The sequence below is a fragment of the Wyeomyia smithii genome, chromosome 2, assembly GCF_029784165.1.
Source record: "Wyeomyia smithii strain HCP4-BCI-WySm-NY-G18 chromosome 2, ASM2978416v1, whole genome shotgun sequence".
NCBI classification, from domain to species: Eukaryota; Metazoa; Arthropoda; class Insecta; order Diptera; family Culicidae; genus Wyeomyia; species Wyeomyia smithii.
The window spans coordinates 108,430,783-108,445,947 of NC_073695.1; the positions used below are offsets into that span (position 1 = coordinate 108,430,783).

Sequence of the window (15,165 nt, forward strand, 5' to 3'; positions counted from 1 at the left end):
ATCGAATTTATTATTACATTTGTTCAAAATGTGCGATCGCCACAAACCCCGCGTGTATATCAAAGTGGAGCTCAAAAAAAAAAAAAAGATTACACGAAGAAAAAAATCATAAACTCGTTAGTGCTTTCAAAAATCATCTTATTTGAGGATTTATTTGAGCCTGATACCCCGTTCACACTACACTGCATATTACCTGATATCGGGCCATTCGTGCTGTCGAGGCCATAGCACCATGTCATATCCATATCACCTGATATTCCATACAATCGAGCTGTCATTGGATATCACCTCGGCTACTGGTATCGCGGATATCATGTTCGAAAACCAATAAAAACTAGATTTGCAGCAGTTGGCAACAGTTGGTAAATGTCAAACATATCATCTGACTGTAGAGTGAACACCCGAACTGATATCCGATATCATCTGGCGATATCAGGTGATATGCGGCGTAGTCTAAACAAGGCATAATGATCTCGAACGTAACTGGAGAAAGGTCTTTTTCGAAGATGAAGATGATTGAAAATAGGTTTCGTTCGACTATGAACTTAGCATTGTTGAGTTGAGAGTTCGTTATACTGAAAGAGTTGAATGTTGATTATTTATTTAATAAATTCTCTGAAAAAAAATCTAACAAATTTTTGGTAACTTTTGAATACGATATAATCGTACGATAAAAAACGGTTTTGTTTTTTTTTTCGGGGCCCCCACTGTAAACTGGGCCCCGGGCCTCCACAATCGTAAATCCGGCTCTGTCCAGATGGTAGCACGATCCTTGTTGTATGACTCGGTATTTCACAGCATCTGGGTGTTCGGCCATTCTTAAATCTAAAACTGTTATTATCTATACTGAAGTGTTTATGGTCAAGAAAATCGAAATAGCTAATTTCTTTTGTAGCTAACCGCTCCAAAGTTAAACTGTGTAGTCACAAATGGCCGATTTTGAGCCACCACTTCAAATTATTAAAGACACAAGACTACATAATAGTGAATGCGTCATCTGTGAAAACGCTATAGGGGTCATCCACAAATTACGTTATTGTTAGGCCAGCGTCGTACCTCGAGACCGTCTGGGAGAGTATTAACTGTATTAACTTGTTTTGTTTTATCCTCTACAAATATGCTATGTGTAAAAAAATTGTTTAACCTTCGAAAATATTTTTTTCCCCAAAAAGACTTTCTTACGTAAGATTCGTGGGGGGGAGAGGAGTAATGCAAAATCTTACTAAGCCTTATTATGGGGGAGGGGGGGGGTCGATAATTTCGAAACAAGTCCCTACATAATTAATGGATGACGCCATATTATGTTGTTCTGGTGAAGCAACCATAGAATAGTGTCTGCGTTACTTATTGTTACATAGGAGGGAGAGAGTAGTAGATACAATTACGTAACTGCGGTGTTTGCTTGAAATTGAAAATTTGGAGGTGTGTCAGGTTGTTCAGGGTTATGTAATTTCAGGGAGGGGAGTCATATCGAACGTTATCTATCGTTACATAGTGGGGAGGGGGCCCTAAATTTAGAATTTTAGCGTTACGTAATTCGTGTACGACGCCCAAGTCCTAATTGGGAAAGCAAACAAATCCTAACAATTAAAATTACAAACTTTGAACAGTGTTGAGAAGTCACCATTTGTGATTTGTCACAAAAACTCAATATTAATCTTAAATACTTAAGCTACTAACAAACCCCCCTTATTAGAAAAAAAGGTTCACTCCACTCATACATGGCTTGGCGCAGTATTGTTACCTGGCTCAGCATTTTTTCTTTCAAGACATCTGTATTAATAAAATTCTAACAGCAGATCGTGAAATTGTCTAATAAAGGAGGTTGTCACGAGCTTCTCTAAGCAACTTTACCCTCAAAACATCAAACATGAACTCAAAGCAACGGAATGCGCTTCTGTGTTTCGAAATCGGTCGGTTTCTCTTCTGCTCGGTAGTCATTGGATTCAGTGCCTTCCTCATTCTTTTTTTTCTTGTATTTTTGTCCCTGTGGTGCTTTACGATATACAGGTCGGACTTAATTATATAGAGACTCCATTATATATTGACTCGATTATATATGATTCAATTATATATAATTTAAGATTCGATTATATATAGAAGCAAATAATTTTTTTTTCTTGAATTTCAAATATGACTTATCTAGAGCTAAAATATCGTAAATGAATACACTAAGGTCGCTTTTCACGCGGTTTTTTTACGCGGACTCCGGAATTTACGCGGTTTCTTTACGCGGGCTCCGGAATTTACGCGGTATTTTTTTACGCGGATTTCGGTTTCTCTTCACTCGGATTGCAGAATTAATGCTGGTTTCTTAAGCTGATTCCGGAATTTACGCGTTTTTGTTTTTTAGCGGCATGTATCCCCCGCGTTAAAAACGACTTTAGTGTATCTACAGAATACGTAACGTTTGATTAGAAAAGTAAAAATAGAAAAAATATTCAAAAATAAACTTTAAAAATTGTCTCAAAAAATTTACAAATAAAAAAACTAAAAAACTTAAACAAAAATACCTGAATGAAAATAACTTCAAAAATAAAAAAAAAATTAAAAAAAATAATAAATTTAATTTTTTTAAATTTGAGAAATTAAATACCAACAAGTTGACAAATCTACGTTTTCTTTTATATTTTTTTTGATAATTTTTCTCTACATTTGACTGCAATTTCTGAATGAAATGTGTTTTCCGACTTTAAGGTGGATGAATCAAAAATAAAATTCTTTTTATTTATTCGAAAACAACAAAAATTTTATGAAACATAAAAATAAAACATTTTTTATTCTGACTCGATTATATATAAAATTCGATTATATGTAGTGAAAAAAAAAATCGGAGACTATATATAATCGAGTCCGACCTGTAATATATTTCTGTGTCTCTCCTGGCGCACAATTGAATAATCTTTTCGGGTTTCCTACGCGGGAGCAAGCGACAGTTGTCCTAGAGGAGAAACATGATCGTTTGAGATCCAATCCGCAAACTTCAAGTGACTGCTTTTGAGCCTTGTTGATCGTTATGGCAGAGGCCGGTAGTATCGGGAATGACAGCGCCTAAAATCAAATGGCGGATCCATAGAACATTCTCTTCTTTGCAATTACCGAATAAAATGGTTGCCTCAACGATATTATTTATCATTCTTTTTACAACGAGCCGAGTTATGTTCAGCTCTCATTCAGCTCTGAGAGCAGCTTTCCTGACGTTCGTCCCACATGATGATTTCGTATGTAAGTAGCATGATTCGCGTATACCCGAGTTTTTACTTATGTTGCAATTTAGTGCCTCGTTTATCTGCAGATTGAGCGGTAGCTTTGATGCAGAGTGTGTAGTATTTTTGTTCTGCTCGCAACATTACAAGAATGAGTGAAGTTGAGAAATCCTTACCTCCTCGAGAAAAATGAAACCTCCACTGCGCTCTGAAATCGCACTCTTTATAGCGCACTGTAATTTGTTACCAATATTCAAACATGTATCCTCAAATCGCAATCAATTCTTCTTTGAATATTCATTAGGAAAAATAGTAGATGTTGGAAATTGCCAACCATTGGGATAAATTTCTGAATAATAGTCCCCAAATGAAACGACCGTGACTAGGGATTTACTATTGAGGAGGATTATTATTTTCCTGTAAGGTATATAACAGCTCATGGTTACAAATTAATTGCTAGTAGAGGTAAACAATTACTAGGCGAGATTGACTTATGTTTAGTCTTTTTCTGTAATTGTTTTTAATTTAGATTGAAATAGAAATAAATTTTACCATTACCTTCAGGCTTAAGCACAGTAGTATTCTATAGTTATAACTTTGAAATCAAATCACTTTTTGAGAATTAAGGTAGAACAGAAAATGAAACATGCAATCACTTTGAATGTCTTCACATGACTTTCGACAACTCCTATCTGACAGCATTGGTTTTTAATTTTTAACTTAATAAATAACAAATATCAAAAATGCATCTTTTTAATCTTTAAGCTCGTTGTAATTGTTGATTACTACGATTTTTTACTGGAACTTGTTGAGAATTTTGTTAGACATATCTTCCAATGTTGTCAAAGAAAAACAATCAAAATATACAAAACAAAAACTTGTCGTGTTTATTCCTGATTTTCCTCCAGCTGTCGTTAGTGGAGATTTCTGGGATGATCGTCTGGGCGACTTTACAGCTGCTTCTGCTGCTCACGGGTCTGCTCTGCTAACCCGATCCGGCGAGCAAACACGATAGCACTCAATCCATGGGCCAACGAGACAACCTTCGTTGAACTTATACTTCACTATCACACGCCACAAACTGTAAAAATACAACAGTTAAAAAACGCGCACAGAGACAAAAATCAAAACGCGACGTGTGTCGTTTACTAAGGTCGAGACTAAACTCCTGGTTCCCGCGATGGCTGCCTCCGCTGCCGACCAAAACAAACCTGTCGAAACCAAATTCAGTACCACTTTTTCGCAGCTAGAGGAAAATTCCGGCCTAACTATCCCTGAACATTTATTCACAAACATGATAAAAAAAATATCAAACCAATCTAACACGAGAAACAAAAAACGAACTATTTTAAACGAAAATTAACTTATGTGAACGATATTCAGCGCAAGTGGTGAGAGTTGTCATGTTGGGTACATGCTATGCGGGAGTGTACAAATGAGGGTAATTCTTACTCATACACTCTTACGCAGCAGTATCCAAAATTAGGTGAATTTTCTACTCGATGCTAAAATTGCAACCGCACAGGTTACAAGTCCAACGTCACCATTTTATACAACCCCTAGGGCCTTGTGCTCTGTAGCGCTTCTTGGATTAAATGTACGTAATTACTAGGGTGGGGAATTGTTATATGGAAAAAAAAAACGAAACTTGATAGCAGAAAGCCAGAACCAAGTTTTTTTTGTTCTATTTGGAGCCCCAAACAATCCTAAATTTATCGGAAGTCGATTGGTTAAGTTTCCGCTTGGCGCATTGCATTTCAAATTTATTTTCAACGTTTTCGCATTTTCCTTTCTAAAGATCTCAAAGTGGCTCAAACCATAGGTTTCATGACTTCAGATGGTAGGTTTTTTAATGCCTAACATCTTGGCCGAAGACATCAAAGAGCTAGGGTGTCCCAAAAAATACTGGGGCTGTTTAAAGTTGAGTATGTCGAAATTTATGTTGCAAATCATTTTTTCTGCCAACACTGCCAGTGTACCAGCGTTAGTCAGTATTTCTATCAGAAGTAACCTCTGAAGCACGTTGTTACGACAGGTTATTTCTGATGGGAATCCTACAGGCGCCGGTACATTGGTAATGTTGGCAGAAAACAAGATGTTCTGCATTTAAATCGACATACTCAACTCTGAACAGCTATAGCTCTTCTTAGGGTCATTCTAACTCTTCAGTGCCTTCTGCAAAGTTGTTAGGCATCTAAAATACTAAACTTTTACATAATGTAGTGCATTATTAGATCATTATTGAGGTCTCTAGAAAGGTAAATGCATATTACAAAAGTTCGCATCAATGGACAACGTAATTCTAATTCCCTAACAAAAAAAAGGTAAATGCAGAAAAGTAGGTTTTCCCATATAAATTTTCATACAAGTTTGAAATGCAATGCGCCAAGCGGAGACAAAACCAATTCGATTACGAGCTGAATCTATACTGCCAGTTACAGGTTTCGTATGAATAATACTCTTTCCAGTTTACGCCTCCTTTCCAATGTGTCCATTCCCTGAAGACGGCAACGATTTTTATAGTGAGGCAGTTCATTGGGATTGCTCCATGGAAGAAACCTGAAGGCCCAGATACACGCACGGCGCAAGGATGCCTTCTCCATACAAAATAAAAGGCGTGATTGCTATTACGCCTTCTATTTTGTATGGAGAAGGCGTCATTTTGCCGTGTGTGTAACTGGACCTTAAGTGCGTAACGTACAAAACGAGATAAAAGTGCTTCAATCCTTGATGTATAAATCACTTCTTAAAATGACCTATCCGTTATGTCGATTAGCAGTAATAATCAAATTTACAATTTGTACTTGATACACTTATTTTTCTAGGCAAAAACAGCTCTAGTGGAAAGAACATGCTGTAGAGTTAAACGCGCACAAAGTCAAAAAGGCCTTGTAGCCAGTCATCTTTAAAAGATTTGTTTCACAAAATTGTGTTAATGAAGCATCAACAAGCATTTGTTCTATTTAGTAAAACTATGATAAATCAGATAACACTGAAATGGATGGGAATGTGTGAAAAAACTTTTAGCTACACGATTTGATGGGCATAACAAAAATGTAATGGAAGTTGTTAGGCATGAGAAAAGCCTGTAACAAATATAATGCTGTGAAGTTCTTGTTTCAGAACTACTTCATTTCAGGATTTGTTACATAATTGTTTTATTTTACTCAGCACAACCAACTCGTCGAGGCTATTCTAAAGCTTTTAAAATTTTATTATTGCAACGATTCATTGAATAAGAATCAATCGACTCCGCGTTGGTGTGCGTAATTATGTAAACGCAAAATTTCAGTAAATTACAATGTCGTTCTTTTACTATTGCAATTGCAGGTCTCGTTACAACAGCACGTGTAACGGCCGGTTCAAATGCAGCTTTGTATGCAAACTCTGGTGATAAGGATTGGGAAAATGATGCGGCAGTGTCTCAGGCTGGATGTAACACTAACGAGGTCAAAGATATAGCATATCAGCTAATCCATGGAGAGATTGGAAAACAATTTAAGGTACTTACGACTGTTAACAATAATTTTTTGCTTGGTTGGTCGCATTGTTATACTTTTTACCATACCGTGTTACAACGTGTTGAAAATATTAACCGTCTAACTTTTTGACAGGTCATTTTGGGAGGAGGAAGAAAAAACTTTATTCCAACCACCGAAACGGATAAAAGTGGTGCTGCTGGCCTACGAACCGACGGTAAAAACCTTATCGAGGAGTGGAAACAATCCAAAACTGGAAATCCAGTATACATAACAACTTTAGTAAGTATACCGCAATGAATCATTTAGTGTGTGTATATAAAAAGAAGCTCTGATCGCATATTATGGCTCTTTCGTTAGGCTTATGTCCAAAAACATTAAAGAAATCGTATGTAAATTTGATGGTCATCACAGAGTTTCTGGGTAAAATGATTATTGTTTTAACATTTCAGAACATTTAACTCGTTGCCGAGCTTGGGTGTGCCGAGATGTTGTTAAGCATTTTCATCATAAATTTTTTGTCTATCTTCGTCAAAACCTTAGTAAACTAAAATTGCTAAAGTGATCAAAAGTTAGGTTACACAAATTCACACAATTCTAAATTCATTCTTAACTTCGCGAAAATAACCAAATGCATTCGATAGTCCTATGTTGCTTTGCATAGGTACTCCTATTCACATCGCAAACTGGCATTTACAAATGTAAATAATCAATTGATACATTCTCGCTCTTGAACCCATCACCCATCATCGATCCGGTCGCTAACTATAATTCATTGTTCTAAACTTCGAGCAGCTTGACTAAAGGCATGACCTTTTCTTACCGCAGCACAACTGGGACCGGGGCGCGCTCGTTTCCGCAGTGCGTTGTGTTGTGGCGGCTGTACAGCGCAACCCGGCCGCACTCGTATTTCGTTTTCGTGCGATGCATGCACAAATCGACCGATTTCGCATTTGATTTATCGTACATCGCCTCGATGTAAAATGGCTGATATAAATCATTCACGTCAATTGCATTCTTCGGTGTGTATATTTTTTGCATCGCTTTTTTTTTCGTTTCGCATTCTTTCTGCATCGCCGTCTGTCCCCTCTGGTGTGCTCGGTTTGGTTCGTTCGCCGCTTCTACGATCTGTTACGGCTTGGAGCTGATTGTTGGACAGTATGCTTTGCCGTACCGACTGTGTCGGGCTGGTCTTCCCTTGGGGTCTTTGTCTCCTTATGCTGCGCAGCATAATGAGTGGATGTACAACGTGGTGGTGCATTTTTCGTTTTGATCTGCTATTCACTTTTTCTGGTTTTGTGGTTTGGTTTGAGTTTACTAGCTTGAAAGCACTATACCAAGAAGTGTGCATGTGGACTCACAGAATAATCTAACTGACTTATGCTTTCAACGCGTTCGACGAAAGCCTTTAATGCAGTTGTGTGTACTGAATATTTTACAAATGTATTAAGCCATGAGCCATGGCATCAGCTAACATCTGAATTTTGATTTCAATTTCACCACTAAATTTATAACTTTGAACGACTTTTATTTGAAACTATTTATTGCGGTTGAAAAATAGACCGACCTTCAATACGCAGTGTAGTGCCCCAGTTGTGCATGTAGTTGATAAGTAAAAAGAGCTCGAAGGTCATTTGTCGAGGTCAAAATTTATTTCTCTCCGCGGGGTGATGGTTAAATTGTGAATTTGTGGTACCGTAAACGCGGCAAACTTTGATAGTGCGGGTAACATTGATAGCGCGTGATATCCTGTGCATAACTACCTATTACCTATGAGACATTATATTTACAATAGTTGTTCTACTACTATTTCATAGTTGAGGTGTTACTGTTTGTATACAGTTTGGATTTTGTGTTGTTTGCGTGATACATTTTGCAATAAACTGAAAAAAACAGTTTACCTGATTTAGAACTATCTTATAAGGTGCTCAAACAATCATATATTTCTTATATAACTGTCCCAAGAAGCAATATTTGAATAAAGTTTCTAGAGTCAGTGACATATTAGTGTCAAATTTTTCACAAACATCCATTCATAAAAATGTGAATGTGTCCCTTAAACTTGCACTTTTGAAAATAATATCCCAAAATGATCAAAATCTGACCATGGTGTGTTCATTCTGGTTGCTCCATTTATTAGAATCAGACGGCCTTTGAACGCATGAGCTACCATACACTACCGTAACCATAACGACCAACACATTGTTTATAGACAAATCATTCACCACCAGTTCCTCCGGTAGTGCAAATTTGAGATTTACAAATTCTTTTTGGCTTTCTGATAACAGTAGTGCATTTGTACCTCTGAAATGTCGTGTGAAAACAAGAAAAGGGCCTATTTAGACTACACGTCCGAAAAATTACAGGCAGCTGTAGCTGAAGTGCAGTGGAAAAGGTCTTCTATATTTGCGGCTTCCCGGAGCTTCAGCATACCGTATGGTACGTTGTATCATAAAATACACGGTTTGTACAGCAAGAAACCTGGTTCACCAACCGTTCTAACCGATGCACAAGAATGCGATCTTGCTGATACCGTTCGTGTCGCTGGCGTTTGGGGATTTCCGCTGACTGCGGATTGTATAAAGAAGCTCGTCGAGCAATTCCTGGATCACAACAAAATGAAGACCAAATTCAAGAACAACACTCCTGGAAAAGATTGGATCAACTCATTCCTGAAAAGGCACACATTAGTTTCGCGCTTGTCTCAAAACATTTAGCGAAGTCGTGCCAAAGTGAGTCTTGAGACTCTTATTTCGACAATCTTGCGACAACTGTGGATGGTGTCCCTCCGGAAAACATCATAAACTACGACGAAACCAACTTCAGCGATGATCCGGGATCGAAGCGCGTCGTAGTGCAAAGAGGCCAAAAACACGTAGACACAGTAATGGACCATTCTAAATCCTCGTTTTCTGTAATGTTTGCGGGGGCAGCCAATGGAAAAATACTGCCACCGTATGTCGTTTATGCAGCTCTCCACATGTATCCAACTTGGACTGAAGGGGGACCAGATGGTTGTAGATACAACCGCACAAAATCTGGTAACATGTGAAATATAAGTATAAATTCCATTTTCTTAATCATAATGCATTATTAGGCTGGTTCGACTCTATGGTGTTCGAAGACTGGTTCTTCACGATAGCACTGCCATACTTCAACGGACTACGTAACGATAAAAAACGTATTATCATCGGCGATAATGTTGCTTCACATTTAAGCTTCCGTGTTCTACAATCCTGCATGGTCAGCAATATCAGCTTTGTTTTGCTGCCGCCTAACGTTACTCACCTATGCCAGCCTCTCGATGTTGCCTATTTTCGACCTCTCAAAAAAGCCTGGAAAGATACATTGAGCGAATGGAAGAAACAAAACAAAGGATGCATTCCAAAACACATCTTTCCTCGACTTCTGAAGAAGTCTTTGGTGAAAATTAGGGAGAATAGTGAAACCAATATGAAAGCTGGGTTTAGAGCATCTGGAATTTACCCATTGAATGAGAAGGCAGTGCTCAAGAACCTTCCCGACAATGCTGATGAGCCTAAAACCGGAGAAACTGCAGTCACATCTTCGTTTTCAGAACAGCTGATTATAATGATGAAGAAAGAGCGGTTCGGATTAGCGCAGGAACGAACCATTCCACGTAAGCGCCGGTTGATTGATGTTCAGCCAGGTTCCAGTGTTAGTGAACAGCAAGCTCAACATTTAATGGTCAAGAAGATTAAAGTTGAAACAGAAGTTGACGATGATACCAATGTCGTGAACCCTCCGAAAGTTAAAGGCGAAGCGAAATCCACCAAGAAGGGTTCGATGCTAGCAACTCGAAACCGTCGTCCGTTGAAAAATATAACCAACAGGAAGTAGCAAGCAACTATATCTCTACCACCCGTAGCAAGTTATTATATAAATCGAGACAAATAAACATGGTTATACAAAACCCGAATATAATTGATTCCTTTTGCATATTGAGAGTTCTTCATGCAACACTGTTGTAAACTAAAAAATCATGAACTAACCTCAGGTGAAAGTCTATGCTTCTTATTTATGCTTGTATGGACTAAAGTCTAACGATGCGAGAGGCCTCAACTGAACAAAATGAGTCTATGTGGTCCATAAACGTGGACCTTTCTAACATTTTCCTTAATTATTCCAGCATTGTCAAAGTTACCCGAAAACGAAAAACTAGTCATAGGTTACAAAAAATAATCAATAGCGTAGTTGAAACAATACTGATGAATTTCGATGTTGTACATGCATTGTCGTATACCAAGTACTTATTTTAAAAATACGAAACCCGGAGTAAATTTGTTGAAGTGTCATATATTTGAGTAATACTTAAAAAAGCTATCAAAGTTTGCCGCTTTTACGGTAGTTTAGAATCGACACCTTTATTTCCTTCTACCTTCGACCATTGCACAGTGTAAAAATAGGAGTGGAAACACGCTCAAATTGCAGAAACCGAGACGACCAGAGAGTTAATTGATTTTATTTAGAAGAATTCAAAGAATCCCCTGGTGGCCATCCTTTTTTTCTCTTGATTTAATTTATTCAAAGGTCCGTCAAAATGATGTCTGGGGTAGTAAACTATTCTTGGGATGATCTGAGTTTTTCAATATTCTGTGTACCCGCTCGACGGGAAATGAATTACAAACCTTATCGATAATCTGAATTGCAATTGCAATGAACAATTAACTAGTTTCGGTTCACACGTTAACGCTTTTGATGCTATATAGTTTGACTGGGCTACTGAACTTGGAAATTGTAAACACCATTCGAAATAATAAATAAATATTTTATTTTCTTCCACAAAAAGTATACATACTATCAGATGCACAGCCAATTTCTCACAGTTTTCTTAAATGCAATTTTGTTTGGCCTATAAAAAAATTTGGTAAAATAGTCACTCTTTAATCATTCGCTAGCTACAACCTAGTCTTTCTGGCAGAGCTCGAATGCCTTTACTGTTCATATTTTGAGACTGCCTCCGAAACAAGCAAATTTTTCAATGTCTTCATATGAGTAGAACGGCCGATCAGCTAGACCATGACCTAACAGAAAAAGCAATAATCGGTTGGCGCAATATCCGGGAAATACGGTGGAGGAGAGTGAGCTTCCCATTGGGCATTATGGGGCCGAGCGTTGCCATGCAGTAGAATCACTTTTTTGTGCCCCTGCTCGTATTGTGGTCGGTTTTTGCGCAGTGCTCGGCTTAATCGCATCAATTGAAGTTGATATCGTTCCCTCCGGTTTGGATCATAACACAGTGCAACAAACATTGACTTTTTTTCTGCCTTGGTTTCTATATATAAATTTTTTGTGTATTTTGATGCAAAACCAAATTTTCCTGAGTTTGAACAAATTTCAACTTAAGGGGCAACAATGGCGCCATTTTGAATTTTTGAGGAATCGGAAATTTTCGATGTTTTCTCGACGCCATTTTGTTTTAAGGCCAAATATCAAAATTCTAAGAGTTCGTCCACATATTAGCATTTTCTTACCCATCTTAAAAATAAAAACAGATCTAAAATCGGACAAAAACTGAGCAAAATAATATCTGAGCATTTTTGGTAATGCGCTGATATCTAAAAGTGGTAGTCAAATTTTGTCTTATATTGAGTTAAAACGTCTCATGAATCGATTGGTAGGTGTCTGATCCACGTAAAATGTCAGTAACATATCAATTTTGTGCCGATTCCCCTACAATACTAAAATAGGTTTATCTCGACGTAAAATATCTTATTTGATATCTGTTTAATGTTATATCAAGAGTGCAAGCGTTACTCAGAGATATAATAACAATTTGTCTTTACATGGTCCTCCCCGTTTTGCGGGGAGGGGGTTGCATTTTTGGCTAGGACCGGTCAAACATATAAATCTCGCTTCAGTTACGAGACAGAATCATCGCGTCTACTATAAAGCTAAATGCGACCCCCTCCCCGCAAAAAGGAGAGGATTATGTGAGGACAATTTGTTTCTGTATCGTCGAGTATCGCTTGCACTCTTGATATTACATTAAACAGATTTCAAATAAGTTAACTTGACGTCGAGAAAAACCTATTTCAGTATTGTAGGGGAATTGGGACAAAATCGACATGTTGCTGACATTTTACGTAGATCAGACACCTACCAAACGATTCCTGAGACTTTTTTACTCAGTATAAGATAGAATTTGACTACCACTTTTAGATATTAGCGTATAGCATAGCAAAAGGGATTGCACACATCGTAGGTGGCTATAGAATGATCAGCTTAGGATAAATATAGTGTTAATAATAATAAATTCACAAACACAGCATCTGTTGTCACAGGGAAGAAACCTGTGACTAGTATCCTTCTTACAGATGATGTGAGTTGCAAACTAAGCCTTTCATTGGATACCTGGTTAGGTCCTTACAATCGCCGGGGAAAGGAAATAAGAATGTTAGCTCAACGTCTACTTAAGAAGGTGCAGAGAACCGATACTACCTTCATAGACGTTACAGGAATCAGGGCGTTGTGTTAGTAGAAAAGGTAATATACCAAGGATCTCCATTTCCACAAGATAGAGTGATGTGAACATGTTAAGGAATAATTTGATATATGGAAATTTAGATAACTTACCTTCGTAATCACCTTCGTCTACTTTCACACATCCTTTCATACACTCGACTCACGCAATAAATGCATTCACTCGTTTCACACACATTACTCCCTTCACTCGTCATTATTACTCCCTGCGACGATGTATGTGAGTGCGACGGGTATTCTTGTATTGGTGTTGTCGGACTCGCTTCAGTAAAATTGTTCTGCTGGCACAGGTCAAGTGGGGCGCCTCTCGTACCTCTCTGTACGACACCGCCTTCACTGCTGAGCAATTTACCGCACGAGCGTGTCTGCCGTACACAGCAATTGATATGATAGAACATATAAGGGCTATTCCCACTGCTTCCGTTCCGGGACCGGGCCGGGACCGGGCCGTGGCTGTTCCGAGTGTCGTCCGGGCTCGTTTGAGATTGATTGCATGCGTTCTTATGAACGCATTCACACCGACCCGCCGTGTCCAGACCGGGGCAGCGTTGAGTTGCCGTCGTGCTGCTGCAGTGCGAGAGAAAAACTATCGTTGCCGACGATATTTTGTGTTGGCCGGAGAGTGCACGGAAGGCACTCGGGTGGATGCGTGTATGTTGTAGTGACATATTTCGCGCGGAGTGAGCTGCGGTATGAAAAAAAGAGAAAGACGTTCTTTCACATACACACATCAACATTTCTCAGCCAGAGCGCAGCGCAGGCACGGTTCAAGCACGGCGCAGTGTGAATGCATGAAAAGTCCCGGACGAACCCGGTCCCGGAACGGAAGCAGTGGGAGTAGCCCTATAAGCGGAGCTCCACGAAGCCGCTCACCATTTACGGAAACTCACATTCGCCATCCATCCTCCATTCCCCAAACAGCAGCAATCCAACGACGCACCGGAACCAAACTCTCCACGACATAGTAGAAACCGCCTCATCGAAGCCACCAAAAATAAAAGACAGGAACACTGGAGCAGCCTTCCCTCGCTTTCACCAACACAAAGACAGTAACAGCAACAAGCTGTATGCAGTTTCACGCTCGCGCCATCCTCCACGAAACAAATTCGTGGTGCTTTGTCATTTTATCGATAGTACTCTATCGTTTTAATGATGTTTATGTTAGTGAAACGAACACCTAGCGACATATCACAGCGCAACGCAAAGCTATTCTCTTCGCTCTCCAAATATTTATTGTCGTTCTCTTCGCTCGCATCACTGAAAAGTCGACACAAAGAGCAAGCACTCACACACACGCGCAACAACTTTGCCGGCATTACAAATTTCACAAATTTCAATTTCCAAGCGTAAAACACTGCGTTTTTTACTAAACCTTCACTTTTCTCACATAAACAAAGCATCACAGAGCACATCTTCATACATTTCAACAGGTTTGGCCTCATTAAACACTCATAAATCAATAACTTAAACGGAGAAGTTTCGGGACACGTGTTGTCAATTAGCCGTGCTGACAACTCTCCCTACCACTTTAAGATATTAGCGTATTACCATTAATGCTCAGATACTCGATATTATTTTGCTATGTGAAATATACTAAAACCATGCCAAAACCGGTTTCGTAGAATCACCGTTTTGAGCTCAGTTTTTGTCAAATTTAAAATCTGTTTTTTTTAAAGATGGCTAAGAAGATGCTAATATGTGAACAAACTCGTAAAATTTTGATATTTGGTCTTAAAACAAAATGGCGTCGAAAAAAACATCGAAAATTTCTGATTTCTCAAAAATTCGAAATGGCGCCATTGTTGCCCCTTAAGTTGAAATATGTTCAAACTCAGGGAAATTTATTTTCGCATCAAACTTCTTCAAAAACTCATACATAGAAGCTAAGGCAAAAAGATTGTTGCACTGTGTAATAAACAACACCGACTTGGTCCCATAACCTCCGCAGCAATCATATCCGATCGAGCCTACGATGT

At 38.6% G+C, this 15,165-nt stretch overlaps 2 protein-coding genes across 3 annotated transcripts in view; both read left to right on the forward strand.

The window, feature by feature from the left end:
* LOC129725524 (membrane-bound alkaline phosphatase-like) overlaps positions 1-15,165 on the forward strand; it is a 52,751-nt gene that overhangs the window by 24,636 nt on the left and 12,950 nt on the right. For both annotated transcript variants that reach the window (XM_055681481.1, XM_055681482.1), the window contains exons 4-5: positions 6,537-6,709; positions 6,821-6,967. In XM_055681481.1, coding sequence (XP_055537456.1) covers positions 6,537-6,709; positions 6,821-6,967 — 320 coding nt within the window. The remainder of the gene's footprint in view (positions 1-6,536; positions 6,710-6,820; positions 6,968-15,165) is intronic.
* LOC129725525 (uncharacterized) lies at positions 9,051-10,728 on the forward strand. The gene is made up of 2 exons (XM_055681483.1): positions 9,051-9,726; positions 9,783-10,728. Exons 1-2 carry the CDS (start codon positions 9,573-9,575, stop codon positions 10,544-10,546), a joined length of 918 nt encoding a protein of 305 aa, XP_055537458.1. The 5' UTR covers positions 9,051-9,572; the 3' UTR covers positions 10,547-10,728.